A 13,508-nucleotide genomic window follows, 5' to 3' on the forward strand; every position below is an offset into this window, starting at 1 on the left:
TTTATTGCCCTCTGGTTTATTTACCTTCAGAACACAGGACGGGTCCAGAAAACCTGAAGTCTGCAAGTCTGAGATCAACGAGCTAAACCTGGGTCAGAAATTCAGCAGGTTTCAGAAGGGACTCGCCCAGCCCAGCTGGCAGAGGACAGGCAAAATGAGGCAGAAGCTTTTCCTTTATTCAGCAAGATGGTTACAAATGATGTATATTGTCATGACAGTTCGTATCATGATCATCTATCACATCAAGTGACGGCACTGCTTGGCGCAAGTCAACCATTCAGCTAAAGGTGCAAGGATAGAAACCTCAGGAGTTGTAGGTCACAGGCCCCCAGGGGCAAGGGCTGCAGGAGGAGGAGGAGGGAAGGAAAGGGAAGGGAAGGGAAGCTGCTGGAGGAGAGTAGCAAAAGACCTTGTAAGTAAGGCTTACTGAGCCCTGCAGAAACCCTCGGAGAGCACTGTCCCCCTGCAGGGGATGCTAGCTCTTCCTTTCCTTGGCAAGGAAACACATACCTCGTGAAACAAATTTTGGTCATAGAAAATGTTTTGTAGCAGGGCTTTCCAGTGCAATAGTTCACATAAAATCAGGTAATGAGTGCTCCCCTGCTATAGAGGAGTATGTTTAAACAGTAATTCCAGCCATGTATTTGGAAGTTATGGCACTCCCGAAACACCCTGCTTCATGACTACGTCTATCCACACCTTCATCATTCTCACTGCTGTAACTGAACAGCTCACCAGCTTCCTGTTATAGCTGTAATTATGGGCTGGCTCCCCATCCATAAACCTAATAATCTTCTCAGCCACAGGTAACTGTAGACTTCAGTTTGAATATTATTTCCCTTATGAGTTCTTACCATCAGAGCACAAACTTCATCTAAGTAGCACAATGGTTTTCCTTAGGTAGCATTTATCCGCCTGACATCTCCTAAGGCCATTCTGCTGTCCTTCAAGGCTTCAAAACTGAACATAGCTCTGTATGAAAGCAATGGCTCAGGTTATCCTGGGTTATGAGAACTGCCTTAGGTTTGACAGATAGCACAGTTCTGTAACTTTGAAAATGCAAGTGTCAGAGTGAACAACAGTAACTACAGGGCTGATGTGAGCACTATGAGGTGCTGCAGTGTAGGGAGAAAAAGAGGTCTTCAGTATCCAGCCATCAACCCAGACATCCACACTGCACAGAAGCAAGACACCAAGCTCAGAGCACAGACAGACGGATGATTGTGCCACCCAATCCAGCTACAGTACTACAGGTTCCCAGGCTCCAGTGTAGCTGTTTCAGGCCATCAGAGACAATCTGAACACACGCAGCAGGGCCAGGGGTACCTTGCCTAGTAAGGGGTTTGCCGAAGACATGCACGAAGGAGGTCTTGCAAAGTTTCTCAAGTACCCTAAGTGCTCACCCTGGACAGTTAAAGGGATGCAATGACAACAGAGGATGAAGATGGAAGGTCTGTTATCATGAAGGCACAGTCACGAATTAAGAACCCATTGCAATAAGCAGATCTATTACTTAAATGGTTTGTGTTGCTTTGTCATCAAAGCCCCAGGAAATGAGTTCTCTACAATAGATTCTGTCTGCTCATAAATCATTTGCTCAGGACAGCAGGATACACCACAGTGCACTGTTTAATCTCCATCTGCATTTGTCACGCATTTGCAGCCAGGATCAGCAGCACTGAAATGTTTGCATATTCCAACCAGCAGCACATAAATCAGTTACCTTATTTTCCCCACCTCATGCCCAATGCATTTACCGGCCTCCCAATATTTACACAGAGTTATTGCTAATCCCACCAGAGATTTCACACCAGGTTACACGTTTTGTCGCGTAACCTCTCTTGATTCGTGCAAACTAATACGATGCTGTCCAGAATAAAGATAGGGGAGTAAAGGTATAGGGAGGCTCATGAAAGACTTTTCCCACTACCTACTGCCTTCTTGATTTGTACGTATTCAAAGCTGGAGGACCACAGAGAACAGAATACAGTGGAATTACTCTGACTTTTAAAAAGAGTCATGCCTGTGCTGTGCTTTGCATGGACTGTGGACTGCGGCTGGATTTGGTGCCCTAGTTCAGTATCTACGTACCAAAAAATAACCCTACTTTACTGGAAGGTCTCTTTTCTATACTATTATGAACCAACACTCCCAGAACAGGCACAAACTATAGGCTCAATCTCACTGCAAACTACCAGCAAGAAACTCAACCAAAACCTCAGCTGCTCAAATTCATCTGAATTTCTGGGAAACACAAAACCCACCAACTTCTGATGTTAGCACAGGGATGTTCTAACCCTTCCCACCTCAAAAATAACCAGGCAAACTCCATCTTCCTCATCAGCATCTTTAGGCGCTTTGCTTAGAAAACCAAGCAGGAGGGGATTTGTGGCATCTGGGAAAGGCAAACCTCACAAAGCAATTGCTTGCTTTCCCCAGATAGGAACTTCTCAAATGCTCAGAGCTTAAATAAGTGTTTTAAAGACAGACCCTTGCTTGATTGTTTCCCACAGCCTCCCATAAACTGCCAGTGTAGGGATGCTAAAGCCTCTGCTTCCTCAGCTCCTGAGGAACCCACATCCAGCTCTGGAGCAATAAGGTTTGCTCCCTACGCTGTGCAATCTCTTTGGCACATATCAACTCCTGCCACACTACAAAGGAGCATTATCTACTGCAGCATTGAACACCAGCCTATCTATTTATTTCACACCAACACACACTTCTAAAAATTAACATTTCTGGGTTTTATATACCCATTTTCCCCCCACTTTTGTCCTCTGCTGCTCAACTGAATTTTCCTTCCCTATTATTTTGTTAGATTCAGTCTCGCACCCCTATACCACAGCATCTGTTCAAAGACTTTAACATATCCCACTAAATAGAGATGAGACAAAAACAAGAGCCTGCTTATCACCAACTGAGGAAAATACAGGTACTTCTGTGCGTTTTGGTAATGCCCAAATTCAACACGGTTTCTGAGCGAAGGTTCAGTCAATACAATAAAGCAGATTGACCAGTGCATCTTCAAAGGACACTGAGACCATTAAAACCCAAGAGGAACTGCACATGTAACTCCCACTTCCATCTGAAAATTGTATCCCTAAGTCACTACTGAGAGCACAACGTCCTGCTTCTGCTGAGAACTCATGCAACAAATTAAAACCTGAGGCTCAGCAGCAGGGAGCCTGCACACCATCAGATAATGAAGGGCAGTTAAATGGGAGGAATCGAGTGAAGTTTTACATTCATTTCTGTGTGTGTGCCCGTGTCCGTGCCAAAGCCCTGCTCTCTCTCCAGAAGCGATCTGAACACAAGAACCTGCCCTATCCCTGGTACCCAGCACAGAGCACAGACATCCTCTTTACACCACCACCTCACCACAGGGTGTTTTAGAGCCGTCTCCTCACTGACTTACAAACACAAACTGGCTTCTGAGCAGACCACTGGCTACTCTTTTGGCAGGTAATTGTTTTCTGTCCCTTCAACTCAAAGGCAGGCTGGCACTCAAACTTCAAACTGTCCCCATGGCGAAAGGTGGATCCTTCTCTCCTGCCGTAGGCTGGGATCCCGGGATCACCGCAGCTCCCTTGGTCAATCTCTGAAAAAGAGAAAACAGAAGTTGCATGGTGCACAGAGCTGGTGCAATGCCTGGCTTGTGTCTGTGCTGCATCCTGCTTGGCAGCGCCCCAGCACCACATCCCCAGGGGAGAGCCGGTCCCCTCGGCACTGTCCTCCATGGGAGGGGGGCCTGCAGCAGCACAGAACACAGCCAAGATCTCTGCCGTAGCACATGGATTTTACCACTGAGAGGCCCTCCTAACAACCTCACTGCTTCCTCATCCTTGAATTAATCCCAACTGAATGGGAAATACAGCTGCACAAGGAGATCCCACTTCAAGGGCCTCTTGTGAAGACCACGTCTCACTAAACAAGACCGGCAAAGGGGACACAGTTTGTGATTGCCGGATTCCCACATCTCCTGTCTCCCCATCCCCACCTCGCTGCCGTTTCTGCCTGTGGTGCCGAAGCAGACAGCTGCCACCTTCCTGCACAGAAACACACCGTTAATCTCTCCCTGCACTTGTATTTTGACTTCAAATAAATCATGAACACAATTTTCTGTTATCTTCCGCTCTGTCCAATTTCATCTCAAAAGGGCCCCCTGCTCTGTATCACTGTGTGCTGCAAAGCTTCATTCCTTTACAGCCTCCTTAGCGCTCCCACATTATCTGCCTCGCATTCATCTCATCTTCCACGTTCTCTAGTTTCTATCCCCATCATCTGTGATCAGCCTCACTGTCTGTTCTCCCCATTTTCAATTTCTTACACCAAATTGGAAGCTTCTTTTATGACATTTGCTTTACAGAGGAAAACTGCATAATCCAAGATTTGCATGACTCCATCTAATATTCCAATTTGGTTTGAGTAACAACAAGCTCCTCATTATTATTCTGACTTGAGGCAACTTAGATACAGGTGTATTTTGAATAGAAGTCACAACAAGGCACCTAGCTTCTGCTACTGCTGCATGCATCCTGAACTAAAAAGTCACTGCCAGGTAATGAAGCATCCCCAAAATAATTTAGCATAGATTAATATTAACACTAAAGTTATCAGGAAATAGGTCTTTTTGCCTGTCAGTGAAAACAGTTGGCCAGGATTTAGGTATTACAAAATCATGAAATGGTTTGGGTTGGAAGGAACCGTAATGCTGATTTTTGTTATCCCTTTCCTTCCCACACCTGGAAGTGCAGAGATACAGGACTAGCAAGCAGCAGCCATGGTGAGCTGTCCTGCAGGGTGCCCAGAGCCCAGTGCCTCCAGCTCCTGCCACCACTGCAGCCTGTGATTCTGGGTGCCACGGGGAGCGAATGTCAGAAGCTAACACAGGTCACCCCCCAGCCCACCCTGTGCCCGGCACTGACGGAGCCATGGGGAGCAGAAGGCTACACTGCCACATTCCCCTGAACAGACACTCACCACATTCCTGCTGCGCTTGACTCCAGGGAGGGAGCCCTAAAGCCTGTGGGAGTTTTGCCATTAGGTTCAGCAAGGCTAAACCTGCATCAGTGGCCGTGGAAACTCCAGCCAGGGGCTGCAGACCAACAAGCAAAGCAGCTCCAGCTACTGCAGGAGCCAAAGGGAGCCACAAGTGTTTGGAGAATTCATTGCTTTTGTGAAATGAGGACAGGCTCAGGACCAGACCCTGAGACAACACACAGCCATCAGGGAAAATCAGTCCCTTCGACCCTCTGCTGAGAAAGAATAAAGGTGGCACAGATGCTCTCCACGTACTGATTGAATGGTCTCCTCCCTCCCTGGGCTCCCCTCTTGCATGTGGAGCCCTTTTGTGTCACGCTCCATGAACCCAGCTGGAACATCTCTACAGAGTGATATCACAGTTCAAGAATGGGAGAGAAATAAGAACCAGAGCTCCCATTCTCCACTGTGCACACGATGCCCTTGTTAGCAGCAGGCAAACAAAGGTGGCAGGTTTGATTCCAGCACAGAGGTCAGAAAACAGAATTTCTGTCCTGAGAAAATCCCCTGGCTCCTACATTTCTGTTCATACGGAGGAAAATGCATGAAATATTTAGCAGGGAAGAAATCCCCAAAATGAATGATTCGGAAGTATCAAACCACATTCCTTCAATAAGGCTGAGACGTTTCTCCTGATGAATGTTTAAAGTAAAATCACTTCCACATTAGAATAATAAAAGTCAAAACTAAACAAGAACATCTAAATCAAGTATTTTGACATTAGTAAAATGAAACAAGTTGACATGAGCCTCTCAGAACTCCTCCATCAAATATTATATCATGCAGATAAGATTTTGACAAAACAGCCTTTTCTAACAGAAGGTGTTTCACCAGACTTCTTTCATCAGCTATTTATGCTATTTGTCTTCTGGTGGTGGGTGGGAAACTGGGTCCCTTTGCTCAGCGCAGAGGCAGCAGCCCACACTTCCAGTGTGAGCAATGAGAGCAGGAACCTCCCATACACATCTGTACAGGAGCGCCGTCGGCACCCGGATTTAGGCCACCCTTCTCCCGGGGTTTGGTGGGAATTTCCACTCCTGCCTGCCTGGGTTCTGGAGCAAAATGAGAGGTTTGGAGCTGCAAGCACGCACGGCACCGGGAAAACTCCGCTTCCCAGAAAAAACATCCATAAGATGTGGGATCTGCGGGCACTCAGAGACCACACAGGAGGAAACCACCAAATGTTCCCCCAGGCAGAAAGGACCCTCAAGAACATACTTAACCTCACACACGTGATTTCATGCATCTATTCATTTTGCTTAAATGACTGAAAGCTAACAGTGTTAGGTACGTATCGGAAGGCATCGGGACCGGGCTGTTCCTACTGCCTAGTTCTTTTTGTTGATTCCAACAATGAGGAAAAAAAGATCTAAAGAGGAAATCCTCTAAGGAGGATGAGGGGATAAGCTAAGAAGGAAAGGCCCTTTCTGCTTATCTCTGCCACATCCCCAGGTCTACTGAAAGGTATCCCTGCTCCTGGCAGGGGGTTGGATTAGATGATCTTTGAAGGCCCCTTCCAAACCAAACCATTCTATGATCTAAAACACTTGTGCAGGGTAAATGCACAAGCTGAATGCAGCAGGCTCATTAAAACCCTGTGGCATAACATCAAATCACTCCTGCTGAGGTTTACCCAAGATTCAAATACAAGGAATGTGACCCCGGGAGCAGTTCAAGTCAACCCATCATAAGCTAAAAGCCTTCGTGGCTGTTGGTTCAGCAGTATTTCAGCGCTCCTGTTTTATGACATGAGTCAATACATTTAATGGAAAAGCAGAGCAGGAAAGATATGAACACTTAAAAGTTTTCTGACAGAATTCCACCATCAACAATATCGGGGGGTTCGGTAACGGAGACCCTAACAAAACAAGTAATAACAACTACAGGTAATCCATGAAAGCTACCTGCGCTTCTTGGTGAAACCTGCGAGCACGTCACTAGGCAAAACCAATGCAGTGCTGCATGCCAGAGAGCCCAGCTGACCTGGGAACTTTGGCAGAGCCATTTCCATGGCTGTGGAAGGCATCAGCTCCAAGGAGAAGGAGCCAGCTGAGATTGAAGGAAAGAAGGGAGAAGATAAGGCCCCAGGAGGCTGCGCACCCTCTCACAAGTCAAGCACGGAACTGCAGCATCCATCAGGTCGCTGCAGTTGTGAGAAAGAAAAGACTTTTCTGGCAAAGTGGAGCTGAATACAAATTTCTTGTGACAAGCACTGGAAGTCCCAAGCCATTGTTCACCATTATGAGAGAATGTCTGCTTAGAAGGACGCAAGTGGCTGCAGTTGAGACACGGCAGATTTAGAAGTAATCTTCATGAACATTAATGAGCCAGATCCTCAGCTGGTAAAGACTGACATGGCTTAACTGAAAATCAATGCTGTCACACTGAGCATTTCTTCCAAACACATCCCATCTTGCAGCACAGATCTGGATAAATCTGAATCCAGATACCTTGTGCTCTGCATCCTCTTCCTTTCCCTGTACTCAGAAGTGAAGCAAAAGGACCTGGCTGGCTCCCCCTTCTTGGGAACCCTCCATTAAAAATGTGATGGCATGCTGCCCTCCTCAGCATGGTCCTTCCAACAGGTCCTTGAGTCGGTGCATCAATAAATCTCTTGGGCATAACTGCTTCAGCCCTAGCAACAGGCTTTATGATTGCACTACACTTCAAATGAACACTAAAACTCACATGTTATAGGATAGATGGCTATTTAAACATACTCTATAAGCAATACTCTGCCCTTGTACTAGGCAGATTTTTGGTCTTGACTTTATATAGCTTCATTAGCTGTAATCTTCCTCTCGCAATTAGGAAGAAGCATGGCCATAAAACTGATACTGAAACTTGTTAGTAAGTTGTATATAATTTCATAATGTATTTGGCAAGTGCTAATTGCCTCTTACTTAAACGTCTCTTGCTTTGTAACTCAAAGCATTTGCAAAAACTAAGAGAGTTTTACATCCTGGCTGATGGGAAGTTTGCTTAACCTCAGGATAGCACCAGCATGGGCCTCAGGCATGGAGCGTTTCTTTGTTCATGCTCAAATCCATTCTTCAAGGTCAGTGAGGTGCTGTACAAAAAACCATGAAGATGGCCAGAAAAAGAGAAGAGATTTGAACGATGGGCAAAGAGCAGCCTCTACTCCTAATACATGCAGAGGAGAGATGCTCCTTGGGAAACGTCCCTCCTGTAAGGCTCGCCAGGGGCCAGCAGCGTCACAACACTCCCTTTTTCCCCTTCTCTAGGAGGTTATGGACATTGAAGAGTACAGCTAAACAGGCAGCAGCAGCACAGGTAAAGCAGGGAAGGGAGAAGCACATTTGACATTGGCATCTCCTACAGGACTCCAAACCATGAATGATAATGGCAATACCCAAACCCAGTGCTGAGGTCAGAGGGAGCAAGAGCAGCTCAGCCTTGCTATAGATCAAGTACCAGTAACATCAGGGCAAGTTAGAGGAGGGAGAAGTCACGCTCCTCCTAGATCCAGAGTTCACAGAAGATGAACAACAGTGTAAGGAAGTCCCTAAATCACGTGCTTTGCATCTTTATGTACTAGTATAGGGTAAACTGAAGATGTATCAACAGACTGAACAAATATGCCCACACTACCCTTAGGATGACACTAACAAAGCAGACAGGATCTCAAAGCAGAGCTGGAGAGTGCTTCCACCCATCAGAGCAGGGCTGGGTGCAGCAGCACGTGCTGCCAAGCTGCCAGCCATCACCCACAGACAGACGTGGCAGCAGACAGACAGCCCAGCACTGCAGACAGCAAAGCTTTCACACTGGAGCACTCACAGCCGCTGAGACTGATAGTACCATCATGATGCTCCCCAGACAATCTGGCTGGATTTGCCTTTCCTTTTCAATGCCATTATCTCTTACCTGTCCCCCTCTATGCCTTTTCTGCTGACCTGGTCCTGCCATCCTTCAAATACTCCAGCATCATGAGCCAGTTCCCCCTCCAAGGTACTGCTCAGCCTGACTCACAGGCTGGCATTTAGTCTAGTTTGGTTTTCTGGAGGTCAGGTCCCTTCAGACTCCTAACGCAGCATCCATCAGCAGCACTCCGAGGGGCAGGTCCTGGCCTGAACACAACTGATACTCCCCTGAAACACGGTACGTCCCAGAGAAACCTTTTTAGGAATGAATGAACACTAATGTGAATTTAGGACCCTTGAAAGGAGCAGACTTAAATGTTACTGCTGATGTCAGTGGACGCTGCTGGTACTCAGATGTTTCAGAGCAGCCCCCATGTCTGGGTGAAGGTTTGTGGGCTGACTTCTAGGCATCAGAGCCAGAGGAGTAAGCCATCCTTGGTGCTCACCCCAAACGTGGAGACACGAGATGGAAATATCTGGGAAAACCCAGAAACTCAAAGCAGGAACCTAAGGAAAGCTTCAGTCTGAATCCCCAGGCACTGATGTGAGTTAGAAGGAATACTTCACCATCCCACTTTCTCTACCTCTGCAAATACCTATGACAGCAGCAAAAGCAGAGGCTTCTGACACACTTCAGCATTCACATCCTAATGTACTTCATGAGCTTCTGTTGAAAACTCCCAGCAATGACTTCTATTTCACTGGCACTACTCCAGAGTAGGCAAAGTTTAAAGCAGTCGATACCACCCCGCTCCTGGAACCACCCATTACTTGATCTATTTTCTCTCGCAGACGCAGTCTGTTGCCATCAGCTGAAATTCACCACTTCTTTTCCAACAAAGCAGATGAAATGGCAACGAAACATTACCCACCCGGCCTGCTTCCATGGAAAAGGGATCAGGAAAGCTGTTCTTACTGGAACAAAGCTTCAGTTTTAAGGAAAAAAAATCTGCAGAGCTTCGATATATTTCGAGAAGCATCTTTCTTTTCTCCCCAACAGCTGCACCCGTCTCATCCCTGCTCCTTTTAAACCAGGTAAATTCTGAGGTACGGGCTTGGATTTACCTTCATACGTTGCTTTGAATCCCAGCAAGTTGCTGACACTGTCTGTCTGGAAGAGAAGCCACATCTGGTGGTGTGTGCTGACGATGAGATCAGGCACTGTGGTGCCTGTCAAGCTGCAGAGATAAATAAGAACAAGTAAACAGCCTGTATGTGTCCCCAGAGTTATCTTCCCACCAAAATAAAGCCCACATATACCTCTGGAGGAGCAGAAAACAAGAGCAATGCCAATGCAATTAATAACAACCCCAAAACAGAGCACTGTCCAAAAACCTGATAGATCTTCATGACTGATGAGCCTCTCAGTATGTTTCTGCATGCTACCTAAACAGTCTTCTACCACAGCGGAGAGCCCGAGTTATCTTCATCATCACTGTAATAATTTCATGCCATTATTACAATATATTATCCAGCAGCAACAGCGGTGACTTCCTTGTGCTGAAACCAAACATAAGCAAACAAACAGAATTCCCAGAGCCTGGTGACTCAATCCTCTTACCTGCCTTCATTTCTAGTATTACAAACATTGACTTTCAGCACATCCTCTGCTACCTTTCTAACCTGACACAGGAGTTTCCACAGGCTCTCCAGAAGCCCCCGGAAGACAAGGCACAGCCTCAAATCTGCTGAATGCCCTGGCAGCCCTTGAAAAGTGCCACTCCTCCAGGCAGCAGTAGCGGGGGATGATGGGGACACTGCCTTCAAGGATACTCCTTGGAGAGCTGAAGGGATCTGGAGCAATATCACCAATGTACCCGTGCTAATGAGCCACGCGTGGCTCATTCAGCCTTCAGGATCAATCCCCTCGGTGTGGTTCAACACACATTCATCCCCATCCACAGGAGCACGGGTGGAGGCTGAGCACAGCTCCTCTTCCCAAACCAGAGCAGCGGAGCGTGGGAAGGGATCCTTGCTGCAGGACTGTGAGCGCTGCAGCGCCTGTCTTGGCGGCAGTGCTTAGTGTTGTTACTACGCTGTTTCTAAGGTATCACATGTGGTGAGTTTATAAAGTCCCTTAAGCACAGCTCCTGCGAGCGGAGAGGTGGGGCTGCCTGCTCTCACGTCTCTATGCATGCATATGGGCACTGTGCCTTCTGCCTGGCACCGCTCTCAGGTAACAACAGCAGCACCTCAGAGACTCCTGGGTAACACTGATCCCTGAGCTCTGAAGGCACACTTACTGCAGCTCAGTACTGCAAGGGCAGAAACCAGCAGCTGTGTGTTGACAGCATCCTGCAGACAAACGTAACTTGCAACCTCCAGGCATAACTGGTGCAACTCCCGGTTTCCCGCGTAATCGGAGCTGGTCTGGCTGCTCTGCCAACTGCCATTTGTTCAGGATGAAGTCGAATGACTGCTTCAAGGCTTGTGCTGCTTACTGTACCTGCGTGACATTCCTAACCCTGGCTACCTGCCGGGCTCTTCCCAACAGCCGTGCTACCTAAGCTGAACGGGCCCAACCTTGCCGTGCACGTAACTCCCCTCCCATTCCAGAGACTTTCACCAGTCACACACCCACTGGGCACCACTGCAGCCCTGAAACCAGCCACTGCTCAAGCTCTGCCCATGGAATCTGGAGCGCGGTTTTGCCTGAAATCACACTCGTATCGCCCAAGCCCATCAAGGCTCTCGAGCTCGGCCCCCACCCTCACTCTGTTCTGGTTTTGATCTGCATCAGAAATATTATTGATCCCAAAGTGCAGGTAAATTAAGAAATAACCTTGTTCTAATGACTGTTTCGCATCCAGGGAGCGTGATACAGAGTGCAGAAGAAGTGTTATTGTTGATTCTTATCAAGTCATTTAAGCAGCAGCCAGGCAGGAATGAGGAATATAACCAAGAGAAAAACCTTCAGAGGTTTGTTCATGCTTTCCCATTCCTCTTTAACAAGCTGAATGATTGATTTGGGTGCTTGTTACTTTCAGGAATAAAATCCTCTCTGCAAGTCAGAAAGCTCAGCCTAACAATCTGTTATGTTCTCTGAGATGCATTTTACAGGCATGAGAGTGAGACTGGAAACAAATGGTCCTTCATACCTCCATTTGGGATAACGTCAGCTGCTATGCAAGTGGATTCAAGAGTATTTCTTGATTTGAAAGGCTGCAGGACCGAGTTCCTCTTGACTAGCCAAGAATAAATGAAGAGCAGCGAGAAAACTGGAACTCCTATCTTTAACAGGATGCTGAGTTCTCCAGAAACCCAACTTGTATCCAATGGATGTATCTGATACATGGCATTACAGCAGCTAAGAGGGCAGCGAATGCCGAGAGAAATTGTCCATGGTCTTTCAATGACATTCATTGCAAACGGAGTATTTCTGTGCTCTTCACACCTCTAACACCATCACAGAATCCCAGCCTGGTTTGGGTTGGAAGGGACCTTAAAGCTCCTCCAGCTCCAACCCCTGCCCCTGTGTCCAACCTGGCCTTGAACACTGCCGGGGATGGGGCAGCCACAGCTTCTCTGGGCACCCTGTGCCAGCGCCTCAGCACCCTCACAGGGAAGAGCTTCTGCCTAAGAGCTCATCTCAGTCTCCCCTCGGGCAGGTTAAAGCCATTCCCCTTGGCCTGTCCCTACATCCCTTGTCCCAAGCCCCTCTCCAGGTTTCCTGCAGCCCCTTCAGGCACTGGAGCTGCTCTCAGGTCTCCCCTTCAGGAGCCTTCTCTTCTCCAGGCTGCCCCAGCCCAGCTCTCCCAGCCTGGCTCCAGAGCAGAGCTGCATCAGCAATTCAATGGAAAGTTCTCCTGCACTGGGATAAAACACCAGACCCTACACCTTGTGCAGTCTCAGCTATTCTGGGTTTGCATTAGCAAGGTGTTGAGTGGCTGATACGGAGTGAGAAAATGAGGAATGATTAAAATGAGATCTCGGAAAACCTTCCCGGGCTTCAGGCAATGTGGGATCATTTCAGCACGCCATTACCAACCACTCCCCTGGCAGCAATTTGCACATTTTGACCAATCAGCTGTGAAATGTTCTGTGGCACTGCAATTACAAACACTTCTGCAATCATCACCTCACACTTATATACAGGTCAGAGCTCCTGACCCGAGTGCCCGTGCTCATCCTCTGCGAAGAAACGCACAGGAAAACAGTCCTCAGAGAAACCGGCTTTGGGAAGAGAAGCAACGTTACGAGAAGGGAAAATGGAAGTGGGAGATGGTTCACTGGGAAAAACAAGAGGGAGGAGGAATTCAAAACCACCGTAACTCTTCCCAACTCCGCCGGGTGGAAAGAGCACAGCAGCTTTGCTGAAGCAGCTTTTGGAGACACGTCTGCTTTTCTGTTTTGTACTGGACAGGGAGAACAGGGCGGCTTTCAAGTTCAGACACAGCTGGGTGCTGGCAGCCCGGTCCCAGCACCCATTCACGTATTCCTTCCAAAAGTCACCGTGCCTTTTCCCTGCTTCTGCTCCAGCACCTGCCCCTGCAAGTGCCCTCGAGGGTCTGAGGCTTGGACACGCAGCGCTGGCTCACGTCTCCGCTCACAAGAGGCAAACCTCAGCCCAACAGGGCACGCAGC

General features: G+C 47.8%; 1 protein-coding gene across 4 annotated transcripts in view; it reads right to left on the reverse strand.

Moving 5' to 3' along the window:
- CSMD2 (CUB and Sushi multiple domains 2) overlaps positions 1-13,508 on the reverse strand; it is a 291,426-nt gene that overhangs the window by 113,017 nt on the left and 164,901 nt on the right. For 3 of the 4 annotated variants that reach the window (XM_062620680.1, XM_062620679.1, XM_062620678.1), the window contains 2 exons: positions 9,990-10,102; positions 3,416-3,598 (listed from right to left, as the gene is read on the reverse strand). The exons of the other annotated variant lie outside the window; for it this stretch is intronic. In XM_062620680.1, the coding sequence (XP_062476664.1) occupies positions 3,416-3,598; positions 9,990-10,102 (296 nt within the window). The remainder of the gene's footprint in view (positions 1-3,415; positions 3,599-9,989; positions 10,103-13,508) is intronic. 4 annotated transcript variants of the gene reach the window in all.

Source organism: Pezoporus occidentalis, unplaced genomic scaffold (assembly GCF_034315485.1).
Source record: "Pezoporus occidentalis ecotype Australia unplaced genomic scaffold, CSIRO_AGI_Poc_V1 ctg223, whole genome shotgun sequence".
NCBI classification, from domain to species: Eukaryota; Metazoa; Chordata; class Aves; order Psittaciformes; family Psittacidae; genus Pezoporus; species Pezoporus occidentalis.